At 35.2% G+C, this 22,209-nt stretch overlaps 1 protein-coding gene across 1 annotated transcript in view; it reads right to left on the reverse strand.

Moving 5' to 3' along the window:
* The window catches only part of LOC148840720 (neuromedin-K receptor-like), a 64,965-nt gene that overhangs the window by 34,930 nt on the left and 7,826 nt on the right, over window positions 1–22,209 (reverse strand). Inside the window, exons 2-3 of the mRNA XM_088913449.1 lie at window positions 14,019–14,204; window positions 12,658–12,808 (exon numbers count right to left, since the gene is read on the reverse strand). Coding sequence (XP_088769575.1) covers window positions 12,658–12,808; window positions 14,019–14,204 — 337 coding nt within the window. The remainder of the gene's footprint in view (window positions 1–12,657; window positions 12,809–14,018; window positions 14,205–22,209) is intronic.

Consider the following 22,209-nt stretch of genomic DNA (forward strand, 5'->3'; position numbering starts at 1 on the left):
AGTTTAGATAGTTCTGCATCTCCGTGATGCAAAATGGCAAGAGGTAAAATTATATTCATTCCCATAATTCTTATGACTAATTTAAGCCTCTCATACTGTACAAACTGCAATGCCTATTAAATAAAACTTTTGTTAATACATTTGTTTGTCTAAATATACTGTTTCTTTGGTGTATGCTTTTTTGTTCCTTCCAACAGTACAATAAAAAGAAATAACTAGTGAAATGCATTATTACTGTCTAATGAGGTTGCATTTGTTCTGGATTAGTAGTGTGCTTTTATAGAGATGTTTTGGAGAATATATTAATTACACATATGTTATATATTATATATATATAATCTTAATAGTATGGAATATGTGTTTATGATACTATATTTTATTGTAAAATCTAACTTTTGCTTTTCTTTCTCCTTAACTGATAATTAGTTAAAGTCAGTCACAACAAACCACATCACTGCAATACAACAATATGAAAAATACCACTTTTTGGTACATCGTAGTACCATGGAAAAACAAGAGGAAGGCCACACTGTTATGCCTTTGTTGAGTCAATAATATTATTATATTAATAATATTAATAATAATAATAATGATAATGATAGTTGTCACTGTATCACCATTTTCACTCCTCTAATTTGTAATCTGTACACCAACCACCTCAGTTTGAGAAACAGTCTGTTGCAAGACAGTTGTGTCTTAAGGTAAAAAAGACCTGAAGAGACCTTGAAATCTGCTTGATTGTTTATTTGTTGCAGTCTGTCACAAAGCAAGGGATTTTTAACCTAGAAAACTGCTGCAGGCTGGAATTTTGTATCTGTGCATAAACAAGATCTTACCTAAGGTCATTAAAATTCTGCATCCTAACGGTCAGCTTTGCAAATGGCATTTTCGGATGACATGAGAGGTTCTGCGCTATGTGGAAAAAAGGTTAGCATTCAGAAAACTGACATGACCAATATATTCATGGCAGTTACACATTCTTTTTTTCATTCTCAATGAAATAATATTTAACTGCACTACTCAAAAAATGCAACTTACATTTTCAAGCTATTCCAAGGACTTTCCAAAAAAGTGCAGGAAGTAATTCTGCATCATTCTGAGGGTTTATAAGCTGTGGAATAAGCAGGTTACGCAGGTTATGAGCAGCTCATAGAATGAGTAGGTCATGTTTGTGTAGGAGGAACATCTGCCCATTGTGAGAAAGGGTCATGGCAACTCAACGTTTATTTCAGGCACACCCTTGGTGGGATGCCAGTCCACTGCAGAGCCTGCACCCACATGAACTTACAATTTAGAGACACCCATTAACATTGTGAATACTCCCCTGGAAGGGAAGAAACCAAAACACATGGTGAAAACACATGTGAGTGAAGGGAGTACATGCAAACTTCACATTGAAGGCACCCTAGTCTTAAATCAAATCTGGAATCCAAGAGCTATGAGGCACTAGTAATAGTTGCCCTCCTGTCATACCAATGCTGTGTCCATCACACATCACTCATCCAATCACAAAGCACAGAACCGATAACTGACCGTGTATGTGTATTCACCTTTTTACACATGCAGTTACCAGTTCAGTCTCCTGCAACATTGTGACTGGATGAAGAGCTAAATGGCTCTGAATTTCAAGTGGGGAGCTGCATTAGTGTGCATCAGCTGCAAAGGTGCAAGTACTGTACTGTACTTTCTTTCTACTGTTCAGAATGGACTGAACATTGACTTATTTTTAATAAAGAATTCATCCTCTTAAGTCTTTACGACTGCTGCTCTTGGCCCCACACATACTTTGAAAAGTATATAAATATTTCTTGGGGCAGGACAGTGGCACAGTGGTTAGCATTGTTGAAGTCCTGGGTTCAATTCCTGGGGTGCTATCTGTGTGGAGTACAGGTATGTATGTTTTCCCCGAGTTTGCATGGACATTCTCTCACATTAAAATGACAAACTAGTAGGTTAAATAGCTTCTGGTGTGACTGTGTGTTTACTTGTCAGGACACGCTCAGGCTCCACTGGCAACCTTTATTAGATAAAAGGGTTACATAATGGATGGATGGATATATATTTACACATTTTGCATACAACATAGGCGACAACCTCACTGCCTTGCAGTCTTGTCTGATAGCTTAGGCTCCTTCTCACTCCATATGAGGGATCTTTTATGGTGTTTTGAGATTTTTTCAAAAGCTTAATATCACCATACTTATATTTGAATCTATTAATGTTTTTATTTATATATTTTTTTTTCATTTCACTTGTTGTATTGTATTTGAATTGTTTAATTGTTCCAGTTATGTTTACAATTAGTGTATTTGGATTACAGATATTCTGAGGTAATGCATCATGAATGTACCTATAGTAATGTGGAGATTTATTGACTGATTGAAAATTCACCAAGCTAATATGAATTTCTAGAGCCAAGTAGAGAATTTCCATGATCAGAGAAGAATGACAGTGTTATGCTAACATTGTGGCCAAAACCCATACAATTAATAAAACTGTCTGCTTCAGAGTTCCTGTTGTTTCAGACAAAGGTATGTATTTATTACTACACATGAGTAATAAATACATTAGGTGTATTTCAGGTGTATTTCAAAATATATTCATCTTACAAGATCATATAACATTGCAGTGCTTTCTGAACATTTTTCCTGCACCAAATACCTATTTTATTACATTTACTGTAGGGTAGGCTGCAAAAAATAACAGCATAATTTTTAATGTAAAAAATAATCAAGATACTGTACATACAGTAATATAACATACAGTGGCAACCATATCAATTGCCAATACAGAGATCTTGTTTAAATTTCTAAAGCTTGAATGGATGATTTTTAATACAAGATATATGTCTACCAGAATTACTGAATAGTGGCTTGCAGTAAGAAACTTAATTTGTCACTGACTCCAGTCAATGATTGAAATACTAATTGCTAACAGAACACAAAAGGCTTGATGCTATGTTCGCAGGACACAGAGGGCTTTTTATTGGTGAAAGGTAGCTTTTAATACAAGCTATTTTGCTATGCTCCTGAGACATACTGTACTCACATTTTAATACTTTTAATAAGCATAAATACTGTAAGTTTAAAATGACTTGACTTTACAAGCAGAGCAACAATGAAATAAAGATGAACAAAGAATTTTACAGTTGCACTGCATTTACATATGAATGTAGCAGTTCATGCTCAGGGACAGTACAGTGGTGCAGTGGTTAACATTGCTGCTTAGCAGTACTGGGGTTCTAGGTTCAATTCCAGTCCTGGGTGCGATTTGTGTGGAGTTTGTACTGTATGTTCTCCCTGTGTTTGTGTGGGGCTTCTTCAACATCTCTGCTTTCCACATTCCAAAAATATACTAGTAGGTTAATCGGCTATGGGAAAAATTGGCCTTGGTGTGTGTGTTTGTGTCTGTTTGTGCATGGCAATGGACTGGTGTCCCATCCAGCGTATATCCTAGCCTGGCTTACTGGTTCCCTTGAAACCATGAATAGGACGATGCTTTTAGAAAATGGATGGATGGAATTGCATTAATAAAACAGGTATTTCTCCTTGAAAGTAAAACATTCTATAACTATCATACTATTAAAAATTAGAGTTGTAGCAATGTTTGTGTTGAATTTGTCAGTGAAAACTTAGATTTAGCTTTTGTTTAAATACACGTAAGAAGTTTATCAATAAGTCAACAAACGTGTCAATAAAACACATAACTTGTTGAAACTGGCTACATCCATGGCTATCCTGATGATGGCTATAAAGCCATTACATTGTAGTTCTCAATTCTCAAGAATTGTAGTTCTCAAGTTCTCATTGTAGGTAACATCTGAATTAAGGAAAGGACATAAAGAATCTACTGTATACAATTGAATTAACATGCTGAAGAAATCCTCTCACTCCACAGTGTTCTTTTTCCAGATTTCAGTTATCATTTCACACATTCCAAGAGCTTCAAGTTATTTCCATCTGCACAAATGGTTTACTTTATTTTTTGCATTAGGGTTAAAGAAATTAATGCATATCAAGGCTCCAAAGAGGAACACTGTAGTATACAGTATGCAGTACTTTTAAGTCTGTGCCAAGTAATAAATTACATATACTATATAGTATCATTTCCCAGTTTTGAAATTACATTTATGAAGTGGAAATTGCATAACAGTCTGACCTCACTGTTTGTTTAAAATAATGCTGAGCTGCATGATGCTGTTGAAAATGAATGTATGAATGATGCATTCTGGTCCGCGGCTGGAAAGTGGATCTTTTTTACATGACAACATGTTGGTTTTTATAGTGTAAGTCAATCTGCTTATCCATCCTGTAGTTTCAGCATTCAAAGAATTTCAATCTTACTACAAAATACCAAAGGTACCTGGTGAATTTACTTAAATGATGAATAATATACTGCAATGTAATCAATGCTGTAAAGACAAGAATTGCAGAATGGGAGAAGTAATGAAATCCAAAATCTGATGACCCCTGTGAAGCGGTCATCTCCATCTTTTAAGATAGATAAAAAACTTTAACTTTCATCAGTCAGTTTGTATGAGAAAGTAATCAAGCCAAGTAAAAAAAAATCAGATTTGTGTGTCCATTACTGTTGTTTGTTGTTCATAGACTTCTAAGCTCACTAACTAGCTCTTGTAGCTGTCCTTGTCAAGTTTTTCAGAGAATGAAGCTTTTGAAAAATAATGTCTATTTTACCCCATAAAGCTGTGACTGTGTAAGTTGAGAGCATGTACAGTAAGTTGCAAATCGACTGTACACGATGCTTCTAGTGTAGTTCTAATTATCATTTACAGTACATTACTGATCTTAAAGGCCTCTAGTATTTCTCCCTCATCTGTGTTAATATCCTTTAATAGATAGTTTGTTATCTGCCTAATTCATAGTGTCAATTCCAGAGTGAAATATTTAATACATCAGCAATCTCTCTTGCATTGACTAGGAGATTCCCATTATTATCAAAAGAACATTCTACTTGACCTGTTACAGTTATTGCAATACTGGAAAAAAACGGTTTTAGCCTCCTTTGTAATATTCCTTTCAATCCCTTGTTGGGCCTTTTTAGGCCTAATTTTACCTACAATGTTTGCTATTCAATATATTCTTTTTCTTGTGAAAGGTTAATAGAATTCTGTTACAAAGGCATCGCCTGAAAGAGGCTGTTTTCTGTCATATGTGCCATAGGTCAAGCTCAGTACAGTTTAACCACACTTTCCTAGTGAGGCTGCTGCAGTGCTATGAATAAGCGAATAACCGTCAACTTCCTCAAGTTTCTTGAACTCCCTGTTGCAGGAGTATCCGGAGCTGTAAACCGTTTGTTCTAATTCCATATTTAACTTAATAATTAGAATTTCAGAGAATGTTCTGTTCTAACCTGTTTCCTAAAGTTCTGCCTAAAGCTCTGCGTAGTAACAAAGGATGTAATCAGCTCAGTAACCTGTTTTGATCATTGTATATAAATTGGCAAACGTACCACTGTAACTCTGAACTGCACTGCCCTTTTGCACTGGTGGTGCTGTTCCTGTATGCATACATAATAAAGCTCACTGGTCTCATTTAAACCAGGACCTGAGTTCAGGAATTTTCATTTCAGCACTTGAAACAGATCCTATTCTTTTTTAATTATTTTGTAAAGAGCTTAATTTCATTAAGCTTATTTTCATTAATCATGTTTTGTGCTTTAAGCACAATATCTCTCAATTGTTTCCACCCAATATATCTCATATCTGTTTCCTAAGATCTCATTCCTTCATAGTCATCTTTCCCTTATTTCTAAACATTTGATTTGAATTCAACCTTTACAGTATAATAAAATAAAGAAGAAGAAGAAGAAGAAGAAGAAGTTAAGGTAGTTTTCCTTTTGTGAAATAAATCAATAGAATACAGTAAATAAAAAACACATAAAAATCTTTTAGCTTGGTAGTTTCCACACAGAGAATGGTAATACAGTCAATTAAAAATGTGAAACTTATTAACATCGAATTTCTTACAATTCACATACTGTACACGGGTCATATTTTGAAGGGTGCTTAATGTAAGAAATGTATGCTTTTAGTTGATTAGTACAAAACACAGAGAAAAGGCATCTTAACCTACTTCTTGCTAACAATCAGGATAGTATTCTCTGTAATCAGGTTGTTAAACCACTGAGATCAAGGGATTATAACATGGTCAAATTGAAGGTATTTTGGCAATCTGAACCACCATTATCCTGCACACGGTATTTAATATCAGGAAAGCAAATTTAATCTGATGAGACAGGGCCTTCAGTACAGCGGTAAGCAATTTGGCTATATTTAAAGGAAATATGTTTAGCATGCAGAAAAAATACATTCCAGAACTTTTGAAGTCTCCACAGTACAGTATAAATAAATCTATAAAGAATGTATGATGTAAAACACAAAACAAAATATTTGGATCAGATGCAAAAGAATGATAACTCCAACACCATAAACACATAAAAGACCATATCAGACATGCAATCTGCTCTGAATAAAATAAGCTCTGCAAGACAGAACCTACAAAACACATTCTGAATGGCACAAAAGTATTTTTGAGTCAGGTTACCTGCTAATGTGTGGTTAGGAAAATGGCTAAACAGAAGGCTGAGAGCATGGAATTTGTTGTGTTTGAAAAAGACTAACACATCATTAACATAATTTATAATTTGCTAATGAAGGTGTCTTACAGTAAGCTTAAGAAAGTATCCATGTAAGATCAGAGAACTTTAAAATAGAAGAAAATAATGTACTGTAATTAACACAGGAAACAACATATCAAGTTGTTACTAGAATGATGCCAACCAAACTTGGAATTACTGTAACTGGCCTACAGTAACAATCCTTAGAAAGGAGCACTAAGATACTATTTTATTATGCAGTAGATGACCTGCAGCAGCCCAGAAATAGTATCACAACAATCAGAAACAGCTTTGGTCATCCATGAAACCTGCCAAGTGTTGATTCAATCAGTCTAGCAGTTGACAAGACAGAGAAAGTTTGGAACGTGAAAACTGAACAGAAGCCACTTGGACATATTAATATCAGGAACGACACCATGTCAGATGGTAATGGTATGTTCACTGGAAGGATAATAAATATGCTTTCAATCAATTAACCAAACAGTCTCTGAAACTGGTCCATCTACAGAACTAATGTAGATTCAAAAATTGTCACCACATGTAAAACACAATTTAAGAAGTGCAGCATGATGTTAGTGTAATTTAACTTGAAATGACAACTAGACAAATATATACATTTTCATATTTCATGGGAAAACTATAATAATAGTTTTCACAATAATAATAATAATAGCTAATAATAGTCTGCACAAATATACAAATTATAAAGCCAGTGTGTGAACAAACACACTCAAAAGGAGTCATCGTACTTACTGTAAGTATTCAAGATTCAAACAGAAAAAAGATGTGTATATAAATGTAAGATAATTTGTATAAAGTTTTATACATATTTGACAGAGTTTCCTGTGCTGTATTTTCATAGAGAAAACTGTTTCTGAAATGAAAATTTGATTTGGAGTCCAGCAAAAAATAACTCACACTTGATTAGATAGTTACAGTAAGTGACATTATAATGATTATACCCTGTCATTTTTTAGAAAAGAGAAAATCTGACCGAAGTTGGAAAACATCTGAAATAAAATTCGATAAAAAATGATCAAATTTCACAAAATCTAAAAGAGGTTCCAGAAAAGGTGACCGATTTAGAGTTTTTAAAGCACAATGACATCATATTGGCCATCACATAATAATCCTTAGTCCACTTCTGTAGCTAATCTAAATAAAAAACATATTTAAGCACAACTCTGATGTGTAGAAAAAGCCTTTGTGAACTTGTTTTGGAGCTGGAGACAACTGTGCAACAATGTATGAATTTTGTGGAATGCCCTTCCCTGAGATAATGCAATGCATTGTGTGCCCCTCAATCCCATAATAAACACCATATTTTTCAATTCTACTTTTCATCTCCAAGATACCATGACTGATAATTTTGGGCAGCGAGGAGGCACTTGAGGTAGTTAAGGCAGGAATATTGCAGTTGCAAGTTTTCTGAAGGTAATTTCAATGTCTGTTTTGGGATATCTGGTCATTCTCAACACATGCGACACTGTCATCCTTATCCTGGTATCCTGGAAAATGGGAAGATGGCAGTTTCTCTGATGAATCAAGGTTTAATTTTAAGGAGTGATGTGGTTGGGTGCAATTAATGTTATACTCCGATAACATCTTAACAGTCTTATTATCCAAAACTATGTTGATAATATCTCATGAACAGTCCACTTTCTAGTGCAATGGCTGCCCCCACACTTCCAGTACTACAGTATACAGGCATGGTTTTGGTCATGTAATAGATTGACCATCATGATCATTGTGTCCAACATTAACATCACAGACCATCACAAAATGGTTACAGGCATTAGCAGAAGCCATTGGACAGCTATCCTAAAGTTGTTATAAGGTTTTTATCAATTGTTTATTCTTTCTCTTATTCTTTTCTTTTGTTCTGTGTTTAAAAAGTCTAATACAAACATTTACAGTACCACAGTCTTTATATAAATATATACTTGTGTAATATGATATGACTGTAATATGACAACTGGGAGCTTGGTTTCAGATGATTAAAAAATTCAAATTCAAAATTCAAATGAAGTCTCTGTGGGAGATTCCAGTTACTGAACAGTTACTGTTACCAGTCTAACAACCTTCTGATCCCTGCAGGTTGTTAATATTTCTGATATGAAGTCCTCTCTTCCTTCAATCCTCTGTACGTCTGGGTGATAATTATATGCAGAATTACTTGCACATTGACATTGTTTATTGTGCCAAGGACATTTAAGGGCTTACAGCCACATTTTAGAAGGTGGTAAGCTCTGAGCACAATAAAAAAAAAAACTAAAGTGGTTTGAAATTTATCTCTTGAACAGCCTGGTACAAAACGCTGAAATTCAGCTTGAATTCAACTGCCACCTGTTAATGTCGGACAACTGTCAAATATCTCATGCTGATATCTGCCTGCAGAAAAATATTCCAATGCTGACAAGAGGGCGGTGAGAAGAGGAAGAAAAACAAAGTTTGAACAGCAGAGCGTGCAGTCTTGAACCCTGCTGACACTGATCCCTGTTCGCAGTCATGCAGCAAGATTTAGGGGTTTTCATGCATCTTGTGACCACTGGCCAAAGTACAGAACACTATAGGGAGCAACTGGAAAGAATGACCTTCTTCTGATCCCATGCTTGCCGAGAAATTTAATGAGGAACACAGATCCTTAAACATTTTTACAAAAATGTTAACTCATTCAGATCAAAGAACCAGTACTTCAGCATCCAAGTTAAAACTGTACCTAAATTTTCAGTATATCCAGCACTGTAGTTAAAACGCATAATTTTTTACATTACTTGAAACCTTAATGACTCAAATCAATTTCCAATTGTGTACTAACTTTAATACTGAACTTAAAAATCCTGAGTGACTGGACTCTTTCTATGGGGTTATCCACGTGCCACATGCTTGTTACGGTATGGATTAAAATTAAGATTAATTTTACGGTTTACATGCTTGTTATGGTAAGATTGAAATATCCATTTTATTAAAAAGCTATCAACTGAACTGTACTGTACTTTGATGGTTTTGTCTGATTTTGTGACAAATAATTTTAATAGAAAACTTCACATACATGTTAAGCATACACGTAACATAAGGAAAGTATGTGTGACATGTTGAGTGGATTGAGAGTGTGTACGCAAATTTCTATTAATATACAAATATGTTAATAGTCAACATATATATATTTATTATAAACAAAATATGTAATTGTCCTGTGATTCATTTGTTTACTAGAAAATGTGCATGTACTGTACTTAACAAGAGTCTCTTTTATTAAAGTACTACAAACTGTGAATGTACAGTATACAGTATGTTCAGGTGGGTACTGTAGCTGTGTCAGCATGCGTAGGCTGCAAAAGAACAAGTAATAGTTTTGTTCCATGCTGAAAAGAGAAGAAAGAAAACACAACGTTTCGCCTGTGGAGCCGAAGAGTTGTGGAGCTGTCACACACACGAAGAAGCATTAAATAAACCTATTTCTTGTTCCTTTGCAGTGAATGTACTACTGTATATATGCTACCTGTGAACAATATCTGCCATGGGCTACTATAGACAGGTACTGAAGGAGATGTAGGTACTGAGTGTTGCACTAAAATTGAATTTACCTTTATCTATTTTCCCCTGGTTCTTTCCAGGGGGGTATTGCTGCCACAGTCGATTTTAGTTATAATGCAGTTCATATTGAAGCATCTGTGAAACATGCAGGGAAACACATTTCTCTCTAATCCATGAGCTGCAAGAGCAATTCTTAAGTAGGCAGTAGCTCTGTCAAAAGTCTGGGTTCCCAAGAGTTTTTGTCGCAACTGATAACATACAGTACCTCTGCAGACATGTGCACTCATTCAAAATGGGCACCTTTACAATAATCGTAAAAGTATAATTCCGTTATTGCTTGTACTAGTAGGAAAATAGTTATTATATTTCTGGATGAAATGTTTTTCAATTGACAGAAAGTTATTACTATACAGCATATACAGTATAGTGCTGGTAGTAGAGACACTGATAGTGCAGATAACGATCAGATAATGATTATTTGTATGGGACAATTAAGTACATATTTTTTTATTGTATACGCTATAGGTATTATTATTAGTAGTAGTAGTAGTAGTAGAAGACAAAACATAGTATGCACTCGTTAACAAAACAGAATAGAATGACTATTTGAGCCTCATTCACTGAAAGACATTTTTTATTTTGCATGTGGTACACGTATGTCGTTTTACTGTGTATATACTGTATGTCTTAACATGCAGAGCACAGAACGAAAAACAATTATCATTCAAGTCATCAATGTAAAATGAAAAATATTATTTTATACACATGGCCCAAATACTCCCAAAGAAGTAATATGCTAACAGAGTTCCAGTAACTTTATTACTAGTATCAGTGTGCAATAAGACTGACACAAGTGGAGACTAGAAAAGAACAGGTAAAAATCTATTCCATGTCGAAAAGAAAAAACACATAAGGTGTAGAAGGGCATCTGAAGAAGGCTTTCAGTATGGAAAGGACCTTGTTCCTTTGCAGCTTCACATACTGACGCAGCTACCTACTTGAACTTCATGGAGACTAGATTGTTTTAATAATTTCCTGATACGGTACATTATTTCCTGATTTCCAGTTATATCATAGGGCCACTTAATAGTGTTTTCAATGAATTTCCGTTCTGCAGCTAATTTGTGCGGAAAATATTAAATTGAAAAAATATTACATCAAATAAGTCAAAAACAGACAAAGCGAAAAAGGTTGTTTTCTGGGAATACAACTGGGAACACATAAAATCAATACATGCATTTACTAAAAGATGAAAAAGCCTACTGTCACTTCTGTGCATACTGTATTTGTATTTGCATCCCAAATATTCTGTATAATTTAATTCTATACCATAAACTCATTTCTGTAAAGTGACATACAGTATTTGAGAAATGTGGCTATAGTTTGAATATAAATTTAAATACATTTATTTTTAAAATGTTATGTTATTGTTATCCAGTATTTATCAGTATGGTTCTCTTAGTAGTTTTTAGCTACAGTATATTATTATTTATACAGTAATACTGTATAACTATAAGATAAAATGGAGTTTTTCAAAAGAGGTTAATAACCACAGACAAAGATTCCTGTTAATAATTTTTGCAGGGCATGATGCTTCTGTAATGAGGTCCACACTTTAGTGCTGTTTTAATGGAAATCTGGCCATGCTTACACATGGTGAACTTCAAAAAGTTCTTATTAGACATTTTCTTCTACTCAAGTGAGTTTTTACTGTGTATAAATAGTTATTCAGAAGCACCAGACATTTATAATCCAAGTTCAAGTAGGAAATAATAATAATTCCTTACACTTATATGGCGCTTTTTCTGGACACTACTCTTACAGGGCTATACAGGTAATGGGGACTCCATTCCACCACCACCAATGTGCAGCATCCACTAGTGTGCCGGTCTGCTCACCACACATCAGTGGGGAGGAGAACAGAGCAATGAAGCCAATTCTTGGATGAGGATTATTAAGAGGCCATGATTGGTAAAGGCCAATGGGAAATTTGACCAGGACGCCGGGGTAACACCCATATTTTTTTTAGAAACTTCCTGGGATTTGTAATAACCACAGAAAGTCAGGACCTCTGTTTTCAGTCTCATCCGAAGGACAGCAACTTTTTACAGTATAGTGTCTCCATACTGGGGCATTAGGACCCACACAGACTGCAGGGTAAGCGCTCCCTTCTGACTAACAACCTTAGTTTTTCCCAGGAGGTCTCCCACCCAGGTACTGGCCATGCTCACACCTGATTAGCTTCAGTGGGTTGTCAGCTGTGAGTTGCAGGGTGATATGGCTGCTGGCATGTCTTACACTGAGATTTATTAGCCAAAAGCAGGGGTTGTTTGCCTTTTGTGTCCTATGTATGTGCAAGGTTTTATCCTCATGCATGAATTCCCATGTTTTCATTCTTTATTCCTTTAGTAGAAAGAAATGCTTACCGTATGTTCCAATCCCTACTGTGATGGTAGAAGATACTGTATAATATTCACTCCTTACCTTTCTCTTGGCTCTGAGTTGTTCATGGTAATTGTCAGAGGTGTCTCCTGGGATCTCCCCTCCCCACAGGGTAATGCCTACTATGGTGTAGGTAATTCCCATTACACCCAGGGGCAGGAGATAGACCAGCACAGTCAGAATGATATGATACCTATGCAACAACAAAAAAAAACAGCTAGCTTTATATCATTGCTGATACACATTTTCAGACAATGAATATATCTCTCCTCTCCAAATTGTTTCTCACTTCTCTTGCCTACTCCTGATGTGAAAGATACTGTATCAGGGTGTCACCTGCAGTACTGACACTGTTCATTCCTCCACACGGTCCTAGTGCAGCTGTAGTCTTACTGAATTTATAACTACTGAATATTGTAAAAACATATACAGGTCTACTATTGCCATTTTTCAGTTAACAATACGTTTTACAGAGTTAATTTAGATTTTTTTAGCTATTTATTAGAAAGTTTAGAACTTATTTTGTATGTTCCTTTTGTTTGAAGGGGTACAGAGAATTATATTACAAAACTGTAGATAATAAGATGACCCCATCCATTTTCTTATTAGCATTTTGATTCTTAAGTTCATGATTGCTTCATTCTGCTTGGTATACACTTTCTATTAAGACATACAAAAAAGTCTGAAGCGTAAAAAAACATATTAGTGCTAGCCCAGATTATAAAGGCTAAATTAATAAATGTTTGTATATTTCATCATGTGCCATTCCTACAAGCTTGTAAACAAAATTCTTAAACCTTTGTTTACTTGTTGCAAGCATGAAATGATGAGAAGAAGCATGAAGAAATATGTGCTTGAGACAGAAGAGGATTAAAGCACAACCCAGTGAATATGACACTTTTCTTTGAGGATGAAGGGACTACAATGGGCCAGACAGATAACAAGAACAACTGAACATCACTGGACAAAGGAAATTTGAAGTAGGATCCCAAGAGACAAACAAAACTGATTAAAATAAAGACCCCTGTAAGATGGAAAGATTAAATCTGTAATTTGCCAGATCAAGCAGCTACTAAAAATACATTTGTGAAGAAAATGTGGGGAAGTCTTCATATGAGACTGAATTGACATTGGATGAAAATTATGATGGTAATGATGATATATGGAATATGACTAATTTCCAGGCATCTCTGTACATTTATGATTCCTGATGTAATAACAAAACAAGGAGAAAGGCTGCATCTTTCTAGCTTCCTAATATGGGCACATTATGCTTTTAGAAAATGTTTCCTTTAAAAGAGAAATTTGACTCAATAAATTAATATAAATCTGAATTCTGAATGCAACAAACACTTTTGCAAAGAAAAGCAGTTTTAAACTTAGGGAAAGAATAAGAGGCTTACATGGAGGAATCCTTGTTTCTTGGCCAGTGAATGTAGCATAGAGTTCTTCCTGGGAAGAGCCTGGTTTTGGAGTAAAAGCAGACTGGAAAGGCCAACACAAATGCTAATATCCAGATGCTCACTATAACCACCTTAGTTGCGGTTGCTGACAGTCTTGGCTTCAGAGGATGGATGATGGCCATGTATCTAAGTAAAAGACAAATAGATGACAATTAGTAGCCATGGCAGTCATGTCCCAATAGTCTCATTATGGTTTCAAGGAATATTTAAGGCAAGTCACTTTTCTTAGTCAAAGCAAGAGACTCATACTCTGACTAACTATAAATATTTTATATCTAAAATATTTGGTTTTGCCAGGGAAGACCATTTAAACTCACATGATTCATGTAGATCACAAGATGGTCAAACATTTGGAATCTACTTTATTTTCACTAGAGTATAGAAGGATAGATTTACTCTAAATGCATAACATGCCATCTAAAACTGTATTTTACAAGCACTCCTCCTGTCCTGGCGTTAAAAAAAACGAAGAAATAGAATAACACTTTTTCAGTACAGAAATTGAAAAGGGACCACTCACAACCAAGTATTTTAATAATGTGAATGATTGATGTGAAGGTCATGATTTCCAGCCATGCGGTTGAGGTCCAAACATCTTAAAGAAACTTGTAGATGAAATCTTAGATTATGTTTAAACTGCACTTAAGATTTACTAAATTACCATATAGTATAATCACGTTGAGTCAGGTGGCTTTCTATCATTTTATAATGTTATACTTTTACAGTATGTTCTTAACATTAGCTGCTGTAATTTTAGAAATTCTAAAGGCGTGACCAAGACCAAGGTAATCAAGTTCAGTTCTAGCAATGTGGAATAGTCTGGAGACGTTCTGTGACCACTGTGCTGACTGTGGTTCTGAAAATGTACAGTACAGTGTCTTTGCTTTCTACCTGTCAAAGTGCTATGCTTTGTCCTAGATTTCGAAACACCAAGCAATCACAAAAAATCCCTTAACTCACAAAAGTTAAAAGCAGAGGATTAAATATTTTGTTTTTATTTACATGTAACTTTAGGTTGGATAAAACTTTTTAATCCCAACATCTCAGTAGCATCTTTGTAGCTTAGATTGCATTGCAGATACAATGTAGCCTTTTGTTTGGGAAAATTCTGAAATTAACTAATTCAATTCCTTTTTATTTCCACAACTGTGACATTGAACACAATTTATACTCGATGCCAAAGAGCATCTGCTCTACAGTAAAGCCTGCCTACAGCTATATGGTGGATCATTTGAATGACACAGCCAGCAGCTGGTGTGGGATATAGATCTACAGAGAAATTCCAAAACACAGAAATTAAAAAGCAAGGAAGGCACACAATGAATGGAGTCAAAAAGAGATGCAAGGAAAAAAAACATCAAAGAACAGGTCACTAAATAAACATACTGCACTGACTGATATGCAAAAAGTTGTAACTGCCAAATTACTAAATCATGGGTGACAAGAGAGCGATGGAGGCAACGCACCATTAGTGGATACAAAGCATTTAAAGGGGAAATGCAAGACTAATTTTGTATTTCAGGGTTAGAAAGAATCAGCATTGATGAGTGCTGTTATAACCACAATGAAAATAAAATGCGCACAGTAACTTGTAAAACCTCCAATTCCAATTTACAACACAAAATAGAATAAATTTCCAGGTATGTGCACAATGTTCTGTGATTCAGAATGAGGCAACAAAACATCCAGTGATGTGATGCAGCGCTATTACATTGTAAACAAGCAGGCTTGTGAATACGTCTATTTTTCAAGGTGGTTTTGGTGATAAAAGGAACTTACTTGTTAAGTCTGCATGCAGATCATGTTGAAGCTTTCTGTGCTGAAATATCTGCTGCACAACCTGTGCTTAACTCACTAGTACATCACATTACATTAGTTATTACAGTGACTAGTGAGCTGGAAGGGCCGCTTCACGTTGCGATTCACGTAAACTCTCACTCTCGCCCGTGGCGGGACCAGGGGTTTGCAACAACATGAGTACTTACAGTACTTTTAAATTCTTCCTTATTTTATGCTTAATTCGAAATTTATCATTTTTTTCTATAGCATCAATGAATTTCTTTTATTTACCGAGATGTAAGCACCAGGGGGATGTTGTGGGATACTTAAAATTTCCCTAGTGAGTTAGTCCTTAGGAAAAACCTAACATGGTTCTGAAAGATCTGAAACTGAAATATGAGACAAAGCTAACAATTGCTTTCTTGCTATTGTCAGCACAGGTCAGAACACCTGTGCTTACCCTTTCAAACAGTGAGGAAAACAGAAGTGAGAGAATTACTAATGATCTTAATATAGTATATTCAGTATACAGTTAGTCCAATAATCATGATTTATAATATTAAGCAATGAAAGACATTATTAACTGGAATGGGAAAAGACAGTTGTGAAATCATCAGAAAGTAGATGGCAATCGATCAGAGAGGCTTTATGCCGGAAGCACAAAATAGATCCAAGTAATCCAAGAGTACCCCGATATATGTTGGGGTTAGGAACTAGAGTGTTGCAAGTAAAGGGGAATAAGAACATATAAGAACAATATAAACTTAATCTGGGAAGCTGTTCCCATAAGAATTAAAGGAATAGATTCAGACCATAAATTAGGGACCATAAATTACACTTTGTTTGTGTTTTACTTTTAGCTAACCAAATACCATGGGTCCTGTTATAATTCCAGGCTAAAGATATTAAAGAGAAATAAAATGCATTTTAACATGATTAAAATAGAACAACTTGCAGTTAAAGAAACTGAGCACTGCAAAATGCAAGAATAGGTAAAGAGCATTGTAGTAAAAATAATGCAAAGTACATTAAATTCAATGTGCGTAGGTTTAATTCCATATCATTGTGCTTACCAAGGAAAAAATCAACAATATGCCTTCTACCGAGCAAAGAGAAAGAATTAACACAGAAGAGGCAGAAGTATTGCAGAACTTAGAAAAAGTAAGTTTCCCAGGGCCTATTCTACAACAGTTAACAAAACTCTTCCAATGACCAGAATACCAGAATAGAAGTTAATACCCACTGACTGGAAAATTGCTAATGTAGCACTCATCTAAAAAATGGGTGACAGAACTGAATCAAATAATTATATGTTTTTCTCACATACAGTATAAGAGTATGGACACAGTAATTACTAAACTAGGGAATGTAGAAAAGGTACTGTAGGACTTGCATGTTAAAGTTCTTTGAACAAGTAACAGCAGTAACATAGCATATGGGATGGTATATTTAGATTGTAAGAAAGCTTTTGGTAAATTCCTCATGAAAGATTCATTCTTAAATTGCAGGCAGTGGGGACGCAGTATAATGCATGAGGATTGGTTAATGGATAGAAATAATAGAAAAAAGACGGATGGAGGCTTTGGTGTTTATGCTGACACATCATACAAGTATTCATCTTCTAAACAAGATGGCTAAGCAATGTGATTGGCAAAACAAGTTAAGATATTAACTTAAATGTGCACATGTTATATCAAGGATATTCTATGTTCTATGCACTAGTAATATTGTATTTAGAATATTGTGCATATTTTCCCATCACATTACAAAACAGATAGTGCCATTCCAGAATCAATCCAGAAAAGAACAGACAGCTACATCACCAGGCTCAAAAGAATGTCCTACTCTCAAAGGGAAAGAAACTGCACCATTTTAGTCTTGGACGCAGAAGACTTTCAGGGGAGGGCGGTCTGAGATACTGTAGTTATGATTACATATACTTTTACAACTACAGTACAATTCCACAGTCATTTATTTCAAGGTTCCATTTTCTACATTAAGTAAATCATAGGCAGCTCTAGTTCACTTGCAGGGTTTATCAATTGATCTGTATTACAGATAATTTTCTTCAGTCTTAAGAAAACATACAAAATGTATTTGGTCTTGGGGCCATGCAATGCATAATCTGACTTCATGTGCACTTTCAGATGAAAGTGTACTGTCTTTGCAAATACTGTAGGTACCAATTTACCAATGATACTTGCAATACTTGTCTCCTAGGAAAAACAAATCCTTCTCGTAAATTGTATTTTTCTTGCCCATTTCCTGGAAGAATTTACAGTATGTCCAAATGTCATAAGGAGAAATAACCATACTCTGTGGCATTATGATATCCTGTAGCAGTCTATTTACTTTAGCCCATTTACTGATTTTAATTTGTTTTATTTCACACCATTTTCCCCTTGAAAGAAGCAATCAATTGGCATTATACCATCTGCATTGTATAATTTCATTATATATGTCTGTTTACAATAAACATGATTACCTTTTTAATTCATGGTAACTGATGGTTATCTTAAATGGATTTATTTTTAATGAACCACTGATCCTTCCATTTTCTAACTGCTTTTAATTAAGTAGACTGAATTAAGTATACTGAAAGGATTAAGGAGTGTTTTAGTCAAAATCTGTCTTAACCTACTTGGCTGAGGGCTAACCTCCCGGACAGAGGACGAGGTGGCTAGGACCCTCGTGCAGAGTGAGGGGTGACCAAGGGGCAGCTGCAGTGATGGGGTGGAGATGTACTGTATGTGTGGGAGATGGAAGATAGGGATAATATACAGTATTCATAATGTTTTAGGTGAGGAAATGACATCAGGACTGATAGCAAACTACAGACAGCTGAATCCTATTGAACTTGGCTGTTGTCATCCCTATGTTATAAACTCCATTTTTGGATTGTGGAAGGAATGCCAAATAAACAAGGGGAGAATATTCAAACTCCACACAGATAGTACCCCAGGAATTGAACCCAGTGCCCCGGTGCTGCAAGGAACCAATGCTAATCATTGCACCAACTTACAGTACTGCCCTTTTTAAAAAATCAGCACTAAAAAATGTATTTGTGGATATGGTATGGAGTAAAAACAGTTACCATAAGTGTATCCTACATTCTGGTTAAGAATCCTAGCTTCACATCGGTTAAGATGTCACGAGTTAAGAATAAAAATTAAAAGACTCCAGCTATAGTAGAGTTATGGCATTGATTTTAAATGGAAAGTTGGGCCACCACGTCAAAAACATAATTCTGCAGGTTTTCATGCTGTGGCCACGGTTAAAACACAAATTTAATTTCAGAGGAACAATCACTGCCATCAGTTAAAAGCTGTGATCACAGAACAAATCGAATTCAATATCACTTCAAAAATTATGGATCGGAAGACAGTGGTGATCTATTCCTGATGGAAATTAAAACATTCAATGATGTCTTTTCTTTTAAGCAACCAATTCAAAACCACTAAAGGCACAGCAGTATTTTCAGATTTTTCAGTGAGTATTTGCAATGGTCGACCCCTGCTGGCTGTTTAATCGATCTCCAAAGCGAAATGATGTTTTTCTAACAGAATTTGCTGAATTATTATGGTTATGTTTCAAATTGAACAGGCCTACTGTACATTTTCTGGTGGTTTTAATATCTACTGTGATTCCCCAGTGTTCGAATTTGCCTCTAAAGATTTGTGTTCTTAAAATGAAACCCTCTTTTTGCTTTTCACATTCCATTCCTACTTTTATATTTTGTTTCTATTTCTCAGCCTCTTGCCCTTTGGTGTTTAATAATATTAATAAATCTCTGAGCTCTAATACTGTGCTCTCAGCATAAAATATTACTGCTGTTACCTCAGTGGCGAAAACAAATCTAATTTAGCTTGAGATTGTTACTATCGGCCATTACTAAATTTGCTTTTCTTTTAGAAAAATCTTGAGAGTGTCTCACAGCACAGCAAGTAATCATCATAGTGTAAATAACCTGTAAGTCCATTTCAGCCTAGTTGCAGACTGGTACATCACACTGAAACTACTCTTGAGAGTACTTGTAACAATGTGATAACTGCTGACTCAAGCAGTTTTAATCCATTTTCTGTTTATAATCTATTTTCTATTTTGTATCAGTCAACTGACTTAAATTATTTTGGATTAACGCCGCTGCTCTTGACACCATAATCGATAACACTCTAGTTTGTTTGGTATTTCTGGCTTTGTCCTCAGTTGATTTCAGCTCTTATTTCTCTGCAAGAAAACAATAACAACAATCATTGGTCCAGGGATGGCATGGTGGCAAAGTGGTTATCATTGCCACATCGCAGTGCTGGGGTTCCTGGTTTATTCTAGACCTAAGGGTGCTGTCTCTGAGAAGTTTGTAATGTCTTCCTGCATTTTTGTGATTTTCCCCCATGTCCTCAAGTTTGGTAAGACCAAGAATATACTGGCATATATTCTGGCAATATGAATTTAGTGTCTGTGAGTGCCCTGCGGTTGACTGGCATCCCGCATCCCTTGCTTGCCAGGATAGGCTCCAACTATTGGAAGAAGCAGTAAGAAAATGGATGGATGGTTGGAAGGTAGGGTCGAGGTCTAATGTTAAGATGGTGTCCTTCAGCAGTGTTATATACTACGCCTTCGTTATTTAGCACGCACTGTATAAGTTTCCATTAAAACTAAATTCTCAACTATGCAAATTGAGCTCTATAAGACCGGCCACTGTCAGTTTCAGTTTTACTTGTACCATTTTTATATTTACTGATATTCTTGAAAAAGAATATCTTTGCAGACTGACAAGAACAAACTTTTTACCACAGACGAAGGTCGTAACAGAAATGTTTCTCCCCTGTTAAGGTTCTATTGAGATGTTTTCAAGAACACACCAACTGGACATTTCCAAAAGACGTTTCAGACCTGACGGCGCATGTAGGGTATCATTAGAAAAATTATTGAGCTAGAGAACTAAGCAAAATAATTCAATGTAAATATTAGAAAGTAAGGTTTAGAAGTTTCCTTTTTTTAGGCAGTATACAGTATTTCTCTAAGAAGGAATGATTTTTTAAAAAAATTTAATAGATCTGTTTACAGGTAGGTATTTTTATTCAAGACACATAAATATATTAAAGTTCTGAATATATAACCGAGAATTAAATATTTACTACAGCAAGTACCCAATGGAATCTCTCAATTAACTATTTTATCTGATTTGGACTCTCAACACTGATCATTTGATTCATCCCCACTGCTTTATAGCTAAATATTCAGAAATTGGGGTGAATTAAGTCAGCTGAGGTGATACAAAGTCCCTATGTAAGTGTGTAATTCTACATTCAGTATGTATATACATTATTCAGCTGCTACCTTTTATCAATGTGCCTACTCTTGGGATGTATTAGAGACTAATGAAGTCTCACTGATATTGTTATGAACATTTAATTCTTATGTTTCACTACACACTTGGTAACCAAAAATTTTAAGATAGTTCAGAATAAATAATGCACAGAAAAAATAGTAAAAACTCTACATATTCATACAGATTGAAAACAAATGGGATTTTCTGCTTTGGTCATTTTGAAGGAACACAAAGTACAATATACTGTAGGTATGGGTTGGTGTTAAATTGGTTCACGTTAGAAGACACAGTGTTCCACGTCCTATAACGTAATTGTCACCACGAAATGAATGGTGTGTCAGATCTTTGCATTTTCATTTCCTTCTGCTTACAAGAATTATCACTATAATTCACAACACATTCTCCATGTATTATGCATCTCTCTGAGATGGCAAATCAAGCCAGACTTTATTTTTCCTTTTAACTTTACTACTTTTACTTTGCTTTCCGGTCTACTTTTATTTTCCTTTTGAGTGATTTATTGAATACTTATTGATTTCCTTTTAATGAGCAATAAATTCAACAAATTCAACTTTGCCATAAAGACAGTTGCACAGTCTTTAATCAACGTGTATCGCCACACTATCCCTCAATAACCACAATCTAATGTTTGGGGTTAACATAAGAATACCAGAAAAAAATGATCACATTAATGATTAATGATTAGAAATGCTGAAAAGGAGCCATTAGTCTTTAAAATGCATTGCTAGTATATTTTTCCTGAGGTAAGATCCACAGGATGTGTAGACAAGTGAGAGTAAACAATATGTACAGTATGTTTGTTTGAAAGTGTTAGCAGCCTTGATCCTGATCAGTTGCTCTTCCAATATCTTCTGCAATGGGAGACCTGAGAGATTTAAAATTGTAATACCACACTCAAGGGGGAAATGGGGTGATCAAGGTCTTGAAATATTAATAGATGAAGCCCCTTAAGAAAGAGAGTGAAGGAGGAAGTGTTAAGAAGGGCTATGTGCTGGACTA

The sequence above is a fragment of the Atractosteus spatula genome, chromosome 1 (assembly GCF_055471065.1).
Source record: "Atractosteus spatula isolate fAtrSpa1 chromosome 1, fAtrSpa1.hap1, whole genome shotgun sequence".
NCBI lineage: Eukaryota > Metazoa > Chordata > Actinopteri > Semionotiformes > Lepisosteidae > Atractosteus > Atractosteus spatula.